The sequence below is a fragment of the Boleophthalmus pectinirostris genome, unplaced genomic scaffold (genome assembly GCF_026225935.1).
Source record: "Boleophthalmus pectinirostris isolate CB_2022bp ecotype Guang Dong unplaced genomic scaffold, ASM2622593v1 HiC_scaffold_3, whole genome shotgun sequence".
Classification (NCBI taxonomy): Eukaryota; Metazoa; Chordata; class Actinopteri; order Gobiiformes; family Gobiidae; genus Boleophthalmus; species Boleophthalmus pectinirostris.
In genome coordinates, this window is record NW_026571299.1 from 29,796,255 (window position 1) to 29,808,783 (window position 12,529).

General features: G+C 37.7%; 1 protein-coding gene across 1 annotated transcript in view; it reads left to right on the top strand.

Annotated features, from left to right (window-relative positions):
- Positions 1-72: 72 nt before the first annotated feature.
- tex264a (testis expressed 264, ER-phagy receptor a) overlaps positions 73-12,529 on the top strand; it is a 146,739-nt gene continuing 134,282 nt past the window's right edge. Inside the window, 1 exon segment of the mRNA XM_020933892.2 lies at positions 73-330. Within this exon segment, the coding sequence (XP_020789551.1) occupies positions 73-330 (258 nt within the window).

Sequence of the window (12,529 nt, forward strand, 5' to 3'; positions counted from 1 at the left end):
GTACAATCTTTGCGTTGTCGTGACCTATAAAGTCTTTATTTCTGTCCGGTTGGGGTGTTATTTCTAGGTACAATGTCGGATTTCATTCTGTTAATCCTGATTCTTGTCCTTGTCGTGTGCATAACAGTGACGATAGCGGCTTTTGTGTTGTACTCGGGGCTTTTGTCCGACGTGGTAATAAAGACTGGACCTCCACCGATTAAAAATGTCACCATTGCATACAAATTCAAGGAGGGACCGTACAAGGACTGTGGAGCAGCCTACACCGAGTCCTGCAGCATCGGACCCAAGCTGAGCACCATCGCGATCTTTTACGACGACCCCAAACAGGTAATTTACTCATACGCCTGCCATTTTAAAGCGTGCATATTGATTTGGCCCATTATATAACCGATTGTAGCGTAACAGTAGAGAGATATTCCTGATAACGCTTTTGATCAGGTCAGGGGTCATGCAGCTGACATAAGACATGCATTAAAATTGATCTTGTCTGATAAGTACAGGTATTTAGGTCAAAATGTTTTGCACACAAGGTTTAATCTGATACTTGCACTCAATTAAAGTTGGTATGTGGTAAACATAACTTACGTGAGACATCTGAAATAATTTTGGCTAAATTAAATACATTAAAGTTAATATTTCCTAAATAGACTAAATTGGTATATCAATCAAAGTGAAAGTTGCTTTACTATTTGCTTACTGCCCAAACACAGCCTCATATCATGTCAAAATTACCCCAATTTTAAAGCTGAATCAATATCTTATCTCTGCATCTAGTTTTTAAGTAATCTTGTAATTGACATATTTAATCTGTCAAGGTTTTTATGTCAGATGCCCTTCCTCTTCTAACTTCATTCTTATTTTAACACCAGCTACAAAATGCTGCAAAATACACTCAGTATGGCAGTGTCCCATGTGGGGAATGTAACCTTGTATTCATCAGGACAGGTCATTGAGTAGGCTATTTTCAGTTGTAATTGTTAGATGCAGTTTGTTCCTTTTTATTTTTTCTTCCCTTGCTTTGTACAGTTCATGGTTTCGCACCTTTTATATTAAGATCCCATGAGGAAGCTATAGAGCACTGTCTGCACTTGTCTGCACTTGTCTGCACTTGTAAGACTTGGGTGCCTGATTACAGAACAGTCAAAAGGATATCAGTTGTTGATTATCATAACATCCCTACGCTTTTCCTGTCCTGTTACTGTCCTTATACTGTATCTGACATTAAGGGCTATGTATGGCAAAACGTTTATATCACGATTTTGTTGTTAAGTCATCTGCATATTCTGAGAGTTCATACATCACTGATTGTTTAATTCCACCTTTCAGTGTTTGTCTGTGTCTGTGTTTTATTATGGAGCAGCAATAAACAGAGAACCGCACAATTACGATCTAATAATATCACTAAAAAGCTCCACCCATCCCTACTCTATCCTGCCCAGAATACTAGACAGTCTTGTGTAGTCTATACTTTATTTACTTTAGCTGCATGGAGATAATAACTAAAAATATAGTTTGGGCAGTATTATCCACAATGTATGTTTTTCTTATGCATTCTGTGGTTTTGTTGTTGAAATTGTCAGGAAGAAATACTATATTATAATTATAGCAAGTTATAGCAAGTTATAGCCTATGCACTGTGCATATGTAGTCTAGACAGAATCTTAACCTTGAAGAGTTGGATCCGGGAGCAGTCAGCTGGTCTGTGCCACGTCGCTCTGTTGATATTTTCTCTGTGGGTTTAGTGTCTGCTCTGAGTCACAGACTGTTTCCACACACAGACCTCATCTGTGAATGGAGTGGATTACACCTGGACTAGACCATGACAGGACCAGGACTGGACTAGCACTGAATCAGGGCTGAATCAGGGCTGAATCAGGGCTAAACCAGGGCTAAACCAGGGCTAAACCAGGGCTAAACCAGGAATAAATAAATCAAAACTGGATGAGGACTGAACCATGGTTGAATCTCTGCTGAACCAGGACTAAACCGGGACTAAACTAGGGCTAAACCAAAACTGAATCAGGACTACACCAGGACTGAACTAACTGAATAATTTAAGAAAAGTAAACCGGAGCTGAACCAACAAATTCAGAGAGAAATGGACTAAACCAAAACTAAAATGATTAATCCGGGTCTAAAATAATTCTAAACCAGGACATAATCTAAAAAGCACTAGAACTAAATCAAAACTCAACCAGGACTCAACCAACTCTAAGATTATGTGAACCATGAATAATACTGTTTAAACAGGATCTCAGTTTTAATCGGTCAGCTTTTAAAATGGTGTTTTTGTGTTACCAGTGTTACGTCATTAGGAGGTATTAAACTGCTTTGTCACCATAATACAGGTATTTCTTCTCAAGTGGTAATGGTGCTGCCTGTGGCTCAGTATATTGTGTTATAGTTTGTCATGCACTGTGCTTTAGTCAACAAAGGAAGCCTGCTCTACACAAGATTGGTCATAGTTTTACAGCCAGTTTGTTATTTGATAATTTGGTTTTCTCCTACAGTTTTCTAGTTGGGACAGAAATATATTTTATAGTGTGAATTATGAGATTCAATCTTTATCTGAACTTGGGTCAGAAACTTGGGACAAATATTGTATTGGTTGTAACTGTTATGACTAGGCCTGTATGTATGTATAATTGCTATATTGACTCATCCCCTAACAAATAATAGTTGGAACAATAATGTTTTGAGGGCCAGTATTAATCATGTGTACTTCATTCATTGTACTAGTGGGAAAATGTTGTTATTTTTCTATACTATGATGGTATTTGAGCTAAAAAATGTTGGACGATTAACTTCCATGACGCATTTATATATACAAACTAGAGCATTGTTTCATGTCAGCCATTTATTTATTGCAGCAAATGTAAAATATACAGTATTTTTTGGGGGATAATCCTGCTTCAGGGTTACTGTGTTAGAGGAACAAATTAGTGTCAATATTATTGTTTACAATTTATATAATACAGTACAGTAATATGTCATACTTTGTCATAAATTTGTTACCATGACAGACCTAGTTGTGACCTCCACTGGCTGTACAAGCTGAAGATCAAGTTAAGTGTAAGATAAAACCTTAGCTGATATGAGAATCGACTAAGTAGTATTTACAATTGATTTTCCCGGTAGAAGAGACGGACTCTCAGCTGATCTGTCTGGATGGAGACCTACTTTTATTGATGCATGTTCATTTGACCTACATTTATAAAGAGGACATTTTATATGTCTAATGTAATGAAGAGTAGACTATCAAATTAGATGACAATCTTTTTCATCCCAGTATTTGGGCCTTAAGGAAACTGCTAAAACAAATCTAGTGCAACCTACACTTTACTCTATGATAGGAAATAAGGAAATAATAAGGAAAGTAAATGTTTTTCAGTAGTTTTCTTCATTGATTGCAATTTGGCATTGTATAATATAATAATATATAATAATGTAATTCATATTTTAGCTGACCCTCCTGCATTAAGGCATTTTGTTGCAGTTTGTGAAAAATGATCTTTTGTTTAAAGGTGTAACTTTTGTGATGGAGGGTCCGTTAAATACTTTTATCCATGGAAATGTTATTGCTTTGTCTGGAATGTTTAATAGTATGGTATTAAACCTTTCTATCTTCATGGAGACCAAACTCGACCAAGTTACAGGTCAGATCTGTGGAAAAGGTAAACCTTGCTCACAGTCAGAATGCCTGTTTTTCTAGGTATTTTTGAGCAGTAAAACCACCTTGACTAAATTATTGACTTATTTAATTAAGTAATTGAATAAATGTAAGATAGAACCCTTTAATGTCATACTGTGGAACATTTCAGGCAGAGCAGTGACATATCCATAGAAAAAAAGCATGGACCCCCCAACCAAAAAGTTACCTAATGCACATTTAAACCTGGCACATGACATATTTTCCTTAAAGGTTCATGTTCTTTGTGCATTGTTGTTTTACTACGTTCTACATTTTCTGCTTTTTATTTCACAGCTGTGCCATGTCAGGGTCAAGAAATGCCAAACGTGCAAAGCAGTGATCAAAGTAAAGGGTATTTATTTATGAAAAAAAGTCATAGTTTTGATGTCTTTTGTCAGAATCTACAGTGTAATGAAAAAGTGTGTTGAAACTTTTAGTGGTAGGATATGTATTTATCTTTATCTACTCTATGTACCTAAATACATTTTGGTGCTTGGAGCTTGTTAATCCTTGGTCTGTTATATTTCTCGCACACAGTGAGATTTCTAAAGCTGAACTCCTGAACTCATCACTAGTTTATTAAGTTTATAAGAGAATAATACTTTAGCCTGTCCAGTATTACTTTAACGCAGTACTTTCTTTGGTCTTGTGCTGATTCCTGACTGCACCGCTCACTGGAAAAGTTGTGGTGAATCTAATTGAGCTCCTTCAAACTTTCCTGCTGACTGTGTACTTTGAGTCCTATCATTAGCACACACTGTTAGCTAGCTCCTCATGACCACTAACGACCAAAGTTTCTTAATCAGTACAATATCGTGTACGTTGTAACTTTGCCATGGAAATGCAGTCTTATGCATAGTGTACATTTGCATTTGGAGAGAGGATTATTTCATTTTACTTATTCAATATTTGCGCTCTTCCTGTAGCAGCTCTTGGACCGTGCATAATGAGTTACCTAATAATGACAATAGGCCAGAGCCCACTTTACATATGAACAATGTGCAGTACAAGGGCACTGGTGGTCATTTAGGTGCACAAATACTTTGCGGTGCCCCACTACCCCACCCCATAATTCAGAATTTATCAATTGTTTAATTGTTTAATTTCCAAAATAAATACACCAAACATGAAAGTTAAAATAATAAATGATTAAAAACATTAATTAATTAAAAATGTAAAATACCACCACCATTATTATGACTGCAGACTGAACACTGAGCTGAACATTGTAAACACAGAACAAGTCTATACCCTTGTAAGTAATAATGTGCACATTACTTTGGTAATAATGCACATAAGTACTAAATAATTGCACAATTTAATTTACTCGGTCAAGGAACTTTAAATAAGAATTGGAATGTGAGTCTAGAGTCTGCAGGGAAGACTAGAGAGAGAGACAGAGAAAGAGAGAGAGATTTTGGGGATTCTGTTTGCGCTGGCACCGGCTTCTTGTCTCTCTCCACACACTTTGGATGGATAGCTCTGCGAGGATTCACAAGCGTGATTTTTTTGGTGGTGCTCCCGCTCCCCTACTCACTGTGCCTAATGTGTGTGTGTGGAGTGATGGCACTGGTGCAGTAGCTATCAGAAAATCTCCTATCAGATCATTTTAACAGCAGCAAGATCTGTTTACAAAAGAAGTTGATGTACACTTTCTTTCAGATTTCTTATCCATCATGACAGTTTTCATGACATTACCTTACACACTTTCATAAAGGCCTAGCTATCATTTGTCATGCCAAGTAGTTCAGTAGATTTACATGCTTCACTTTTATTCGACACCAAGTCTCCTGAGACTCCCTTTGTTCCCCGCACAAAGTCACTCCCCCTTCAGTGCGACATCATAACACAATTAGTGTGCATCCCACTAATGAAACTTCTGCTCATCAAATCAAGTTTGTCAAGTTGTTGTACACAGTTTTGTACCATTCTTTTGTATATTTATATATTGTATTTTTCTTTGTTTAAATTAAATAAATGTCATTTTCCCTGCCCTGGTATTGGTTGATATTATCAGCAGATGGATAGTTGAAGCTATAGTATCGAAATCAGTATCGAAACTGAAACAGTATAAAAACTATAAGACTATAACTAAAACTATAAGATAAATGTATTTTTTATTTTTCCTTCCTAGCCACTCAACAAACCTTTAAACTTGAATTTGAGAAGTTTGTTGATTTCTGTTATCCACTAGATGTCAGTGTAAGCATTTGAAACAGACAAAACAACTTCTCTTTATCTTTAGCACAGCCATTAAAACATGATGAATACATGTACTCCGCATATGAACCATTTTAGCCACATTCAACTTTTTTTTTCTTTATTTACTGTTTTCTCTGCCAATATTGTCTCTTTAGTTGTGATGGTAGTGAAAACGTTTATAGTCACAATGAGGGCGTATAGTGCCAATTAACAGTGCGTCTGTGCTTATGCTAAATGCTAAAGTGTCTGATAGTGAGTTCATTCATGCATGGACGTTTGTGCGTGTGTGTCTATATATGTGTGTGTGTGTGTGTGTGAATAAAAGCACTCTATAATTGCCATAACCTATTACCACAAAACCTCTGGGAGTGAGTTAAGCAGTTTGGGCCCCGGGGACACGAGAGGCAGCAGACTGGACCGGCAGAGGCTATAACTTTAGTTTAAAGTGTCTGTGGAGTTGTGTTAGAAAGCTCTTTGTGTACTCAGTGTTTCCCAGGTTTATACAAGACTATGGTGACATGTTTCAGTGGTGTTTTTGGACTAAATATATCAATTATTGCCTATGACCTGAAAAAGTAATGATTAAAGATGCAGTTATTTATTTATTAGTAAAAATATGTCTTTTATGTCTTTATTTTAGACTCTGTGGATGAAAATATGACTATAGGCGGCATCTGTGATCTCTTTTTTGATCTTTGCTTTTTGCATTGTGAATTTAGTTTCTTTGTAATGTGGATTTTGCTTTAGGCTCCCCACAGGCATCACAAACTCTAGCTTTCAAACAAAACAAAAAAACAGATTTAGAATTTTGACAGAATTTTAGATAAAAAACAGCTCTAAAAAAAATCTAAAAAAATCTAAACTTTAATTTGCTTTTTGAATTTTGCATTTAAGTGTGATCTCTCTTTCTGCCTTTTTCTGTTTCCCCCTCTCTTTCTATCTTGTGCTCATTTCTCTTTCTCATTTCTCCACTCTCTCCACTCCTCTCATCTCTCTCTCCTCTCTTTCTCCTCCTCTTCTCTCTCAACTCTCTTCTCTTTCCCTCCAAACTTCTCTGCCCATCCCTCACTCTCACCTTCTCTATCTTCCCTCTCTCCCACCCCAATTTCCTTCTCTTTTCTTCCTTCGACGTCTCTACCTCTCTCTCTTTCTCACGCTCTCACTCCCTTCTGTCTCTAAAATCTCCTTTTCTCCTCTCTTGTCCCATCACTCTTTCTCTCTCTCACACCTTGTTGTCTCTTTTCCCTCTCTCCCTTTTCTTTTACCACATCTACCCCCACCCCTTCTCTCCTCTGCTCTTTTTCTTTCTTTCTTTCCCTCCCTCTTCCTCCTACCTCCTTTCTCTATCACTCCTTTTTCTCTCCCCATCTCTCCTCACTTGTCTCTTCCCCCTTCCTCTCTCCCTCCCTCTTTCTCCCTCCCTTTTTCTTTCATCACCTCTCTCCCCTCTCTTTTCTTCCCTACCTTCCCCTTTTCTCTTCGTTCGATCCCTTTCTCCTCTCTTTTCTCTTCTTTTACCCCCTCATGCACTCGTCTCTCTCCATCCCTCTCTCCTTTCTTTCTTTCTCTCCTTCCCTCTCCCTTTTTTCATCCCTCTCTGTCCTCTCTTCTTTTTTATACCCCCCAATCATTTTGCTCTCCCTCCTTTCTTTCTCTCCTTCTTGTCCCTCATTTCTCCCTTCTTCTCTCTCTCTCCTCTCGTTCTCTCTTCTCTCCCCTCCTTATTTCTCTGACCTTCCCTCTTTCCTCTCCTCTCTTCTCTTTTGCCCCTCACCTACTTGTCTCTCCCCATCCTTCTCTCTCCTTTCTTTTCTTTCTCTCCTTCCCTCTCCCTCTGTTCATCCCCCTCTGTCCTCTCTTCTTTTTTATACCCCCCCCAATCGTTTTGCTCTCCCTCCTCGCTTTCTCTCCTTCTTGTCCCTCATTCCTCCCTTCTTCTCTTTTATACCCCTGCACCCACTCGATCTCTTTTTTTGATCTTTGCTTTTTGCATTTGGAATTAGTTTCTTTGTAATGTGGATTTTGCTTTAGGCTCCCACAGGCATTCACAAACTCTAGCTTTCAAACAAAACAAAAAAAAACAGATTTTAAATTTGACAGAATTTTAGATAAAAACAGATCTAAAAAATCAAAAAATCTAAACTTTAATTTGCTTATTTGAATTTTTGCATTTAAGTGTGATCTCTCTTTCTGCCTTTTTCTGTTTCCCCCTCTCTTTCTATCTTGTGCTCATTTCCTTTTTCCACTCCTCCATCTCTCACTCTCTCTTCCCTCGGTCTTATCTCTCTTTTACCCTCCTCTCTTTCTCCCCCTCTCTCTCCAACTCTCTTTCCCTCCAAACTTCTCTGCCCATCCCTCACTCTCACCTTCTCTATCTTCCCTCTCTCCCACCCCAATTTTCTTCTCTTTCTTCCTTCGACGTCTCTACCTCTCCTCTTTCTCACGCTCTCATCCCTTCTGGTCTCTAAATCTCCTTTTCTCCTCTCTTGTCCACACTCTTTCTCTTCTTTCCACACCTTGTTTGTCTCTTTTCCCTCTCTCCCTTTTCTTTTACCACATCTTCCCCACCCTTCTCTCCTGCTCTCTCTTTCTTTCCCTCCCTCTTCTCCTACCTTCCTTTCTCTACACTCCTTTTTCTCACTCCCCATCTTCCTCACTTGTCTCTTCCCCCTTCCTCTCTCCCTTCCCTCTTTCTCCCTCCCTTTTTCTTTCATCACCTCTTCTCCCTCTTTTTCTTTCCCTACCTTCCTTTTCTCTTCGTTCGATCCCTTTCTCCTCTAGATTCTTTTCTTTGGATTGCACTCGTCTTCTAGGTCTCTCCTTTATTTCTCTCCTTTTAGATTTTTCATCAGTGGTGTCCTTCATTACACTTTTTCTGTTTTCTTTTCCCTCTTTCCTCATTCTCGAACCTCAACTTTGTCTTCTCTGGGCCCTTGGACTTGATATCTTTCTCAAGATTTTCTTTTCCCGACCTACTTGTCTCCCATCTTCTCTTCTTTATGTTTTTTCTTATTTTAGCTCAGTGCTCATTTTTTTATAGCCCCCAATCGTTGATTCTGTTCTTCCTTCTTTCCTCATTCTCAATCTTTTTTTATATTCAACCACTTCGTCTTCATGAGATTCCCTTTGCTTCTTTTGTTCCTTACCTCCATGTTGCATTGTCGCGCTTGAATTCACTTTTTTTCCTCTTATTTTTCTCATTTTCTTAGCCTTTTATTTGTTAAAGCTGGACCAGTTCTTAACAATTGTTTTTAATTCCCTTTACACTTCACGCCCGTCCGTCTCTGCTTTCTCCTCCTTCCTTCTGGGGTGAGGGGCGGGCGGTTGTGGCAAGTGGGAAGGGGGTGCAGAGAGTGACTCAAACTTGGCTCCGTCTTTTCACATTGAATTGATCACGAAATGGCCGCACCAAAGATAGAGCACTTCTCACATTTCTTCCTCCCATAACATTCATATAAAACGAAAAATAAATACTTGTTGTGTAGTCTTCGAGCCAATATTATGAAGATGTGGGACCGCTTTCAAAGTAAAGTCCCATTAATATTTATGGCAGTAGCACAAACTGTCTGTGCACCAGACACATCCTTCGTGAATATTATTTTTTATGCTCCCGCGTTTTTTAGGAAAGATTTCACAAAATATGTTGATTTATTGTATGAGCCTATAGAGGATATGGTCATAAACAGGTCAGGTGCATTGGATATGTGAGTCATATGGTTGGATATAATTGTAGCCATTAACACTGCAGCTCAGTGATTAATGGTTTGGTGGCAGAAGACTGCTGTGATGGTGTACATATTCAATTTTATGTCAGGACAGTTTAATTTTCATAGAGGCCTCATTTCTGAGCAGGTGTTGGAGCGGGTGGAGATTTGAAAAAAAAATTCCATCCTCTTTGTTTAAGGTCGCTGGTGCTAGGTTGATTCAAAGGGCCGCGTACTGGGTTCTTTGAGAAACGGCGAAAAAATACGGTGCATGTGAATGTCTTGAGAGATATATTTTCACTTTTCATCGGGCGTCATGGAGGGACTAGCTTTCATTACGGTCGCCGCTGCCAAGATATCAGGTCCATTCGCTGTGCTGCTCAGATTAAATCCTTCAATCAAGTTTTAAAGATCAACACACATTGTATTCAATCGTTTTCATTTGGATCGTCGCACACTATCCTAAAACGGCTCCAAGACTAACGAGTCCCAGTGAATGCTCTTATATTCTGATCGGAGCGCTTGTGGGCTCCTGAAAACAATGATAAGCTGATGTAACGGTCTTTGCACCACGAAGTGATAATTTTTCAAAACGCAAAGGGCTTTTTTATATTCATATTATTTAGTGTATGACCGCAGAGCTATAATCTCTGAAAAGTTTAAGATAATTTAACGCTGACAAAAAGACAGGCTCTCCCCAGCCAGGTCGGTCTTCACAGAAAGAACATACTATATTGCACTGATTCATGTCCTTTAGTCCGAGCAATAACTATCTATACGTGTTGATTGAATCAGGTATGGAAATAGCATGCATTTCATTCTGAAACGTACAAATTGCTCAAAGCTGTGGGATTGGTGGGCCCGGACACCAGCGCGGGAAAGGAAAGGGGTGCTGGGAAACAACGTGTTGGACTCAGTCGTATCTGTGTGATACGGTGGGTGTAAGGTTTGTTTTTTTTCAAAAAAAGTTTTTTGGTTCTGCTCACGAAATTAATCCATGTTCAAAAAGGAAGATCTTGGGATCCCTTTCGGCTATTAGGGCTTTGTGTGTTATATGTTGTCGGCTCTAGTGAGTACCTGGAGCTGTTATGTCCATTACACTGTTTAACTGCATAATTTAGGGCGGATTCTTCTTCTCAACTAACAGTTGTTGTTGTGTCAGTTGGTTAATACAGAAGTGCTCCACTGCTATTTTTAAAACGCTATTACACCTTCAATAGGGTTCTTTTGCGTAACTTCAGACCTGAATTTTCATTCTAAAGGTCAAGTAACTGACTAAAGCATTCCAAGTTAACTTGAAAAAGCTGCTGCTTCAAGTGAAGCAAGAGCTTTGAGTTTGGATATTGTAGGAAGAGAAATAATGAGGATTACTGTGTAATGGTGTGAATGAACAAAAACTTCAACTGTGTCGTTTTGATGACACTTTGGTAAACCAGGAAAAAAAATCCCTTAGAATTAAACATTTTTCAACGGGAATTCTGGCCAAGAGGCAGCTGAAAACACATAGTTACAACACACATACAAACAACATTAACATACATGGTCAACATTATTAGGCAACATTCTTCATGGTTGATTCAGAGAGGCAAGGGAATATGAACATTTTTAACTCTCCTACTGAAAAGGAGGAATGACTTATTTCCATTCTATGTATGTGAAATATTGTTGACTACTGCATTTATTTCTGCAGAAGCAAACCCAACAATAGTCTGGAGAGAATATACCATTACAAGTATGCATGATTTTTTTTTTTAATTATACCACATAGCTCTACTTGAAATTGACTAGGTAACATTTTCACCTAGCATCTTTTGTGTGTTATGAAACGCTAATCAAGTGCTTAGGCGAGCCCTGGACCGCGCATGAAAAGTTCATATACAACAGTTTTTTAATCTGTGGCATTAGTGATTGATAGTAGAACCATTACAAAATTTCTCTTCCCAAGATGTGTAATTGCCGCGCGCTCTTGCTTCAGGAAGATAAGTTGACTATAAATTAACAAAATTTAGAAACATTTTATATTTAATACCAAAATAATTAGCCAATAACATATCTTAATTGGGATATAACAAACAAAATACATTGTGATCAGCAAATGTTAGTGTTGAGTTATTGTACACATATCAGTACATTCAACATACAGTATAGGTCATTTAGACCTTTTTGACAGTTTCATCGTTGTTGTTCAATTTATAGAGAACTCTCAAATCCCAAGTATTTAAAACATGCAACAAAATTTAGTAAATCTAAAAACAGTTAAGTTGCAGATTCAAAAAGTGGTAAGCTGTCTAATTTTCTTATTTAGAGTTTGAGAGTTTGATCTTTTAGCTACCTATCAACTTATCCAAGTTCTTGAAAAATGTCACAAGGATAAATAATGTTGCACTTATTTTTAAAAGAATATAATTTATTGTATTCTTAAGTCCTAAACAATTATCATTTGAAAATCAAATAATTGCAATCAAATAAAATTGTGAAGACTCTGATTATTTATTTTACATAATTTCCTCTGCAAACAAATGTCCTGTCATATTGTGTTCAAAACCAGATTTAGACCTGTTATGTGCAGCAGTTCATGCTTGATTCTTCTCTCACATGTTCATGCGCCTGGATGTGTTTAAATACAAACTTAGTTGAACTGAATCCTATAAATCCTAATTATAATTGCATTGCTTTTCAGATTATTTTAGAAAAAAAAATCTAATTGCAATTAGAGTTAAAGAATTATATTAAAGAAGACATTGTGCTTAAGCCTGTTTTGTATGTAGATCATTATGTCATTATTTGAATATTTTAAGTATTATATAAATATTATAAGTATTATAAAACTGCAATGCCCAATGGGAGCTGAGATCGCCATAATCAGCATCAGCACCACAAAGAGTTGACCCTTAGGGAAACCTGCACAGCAGATTAGCAGCGGATTTTT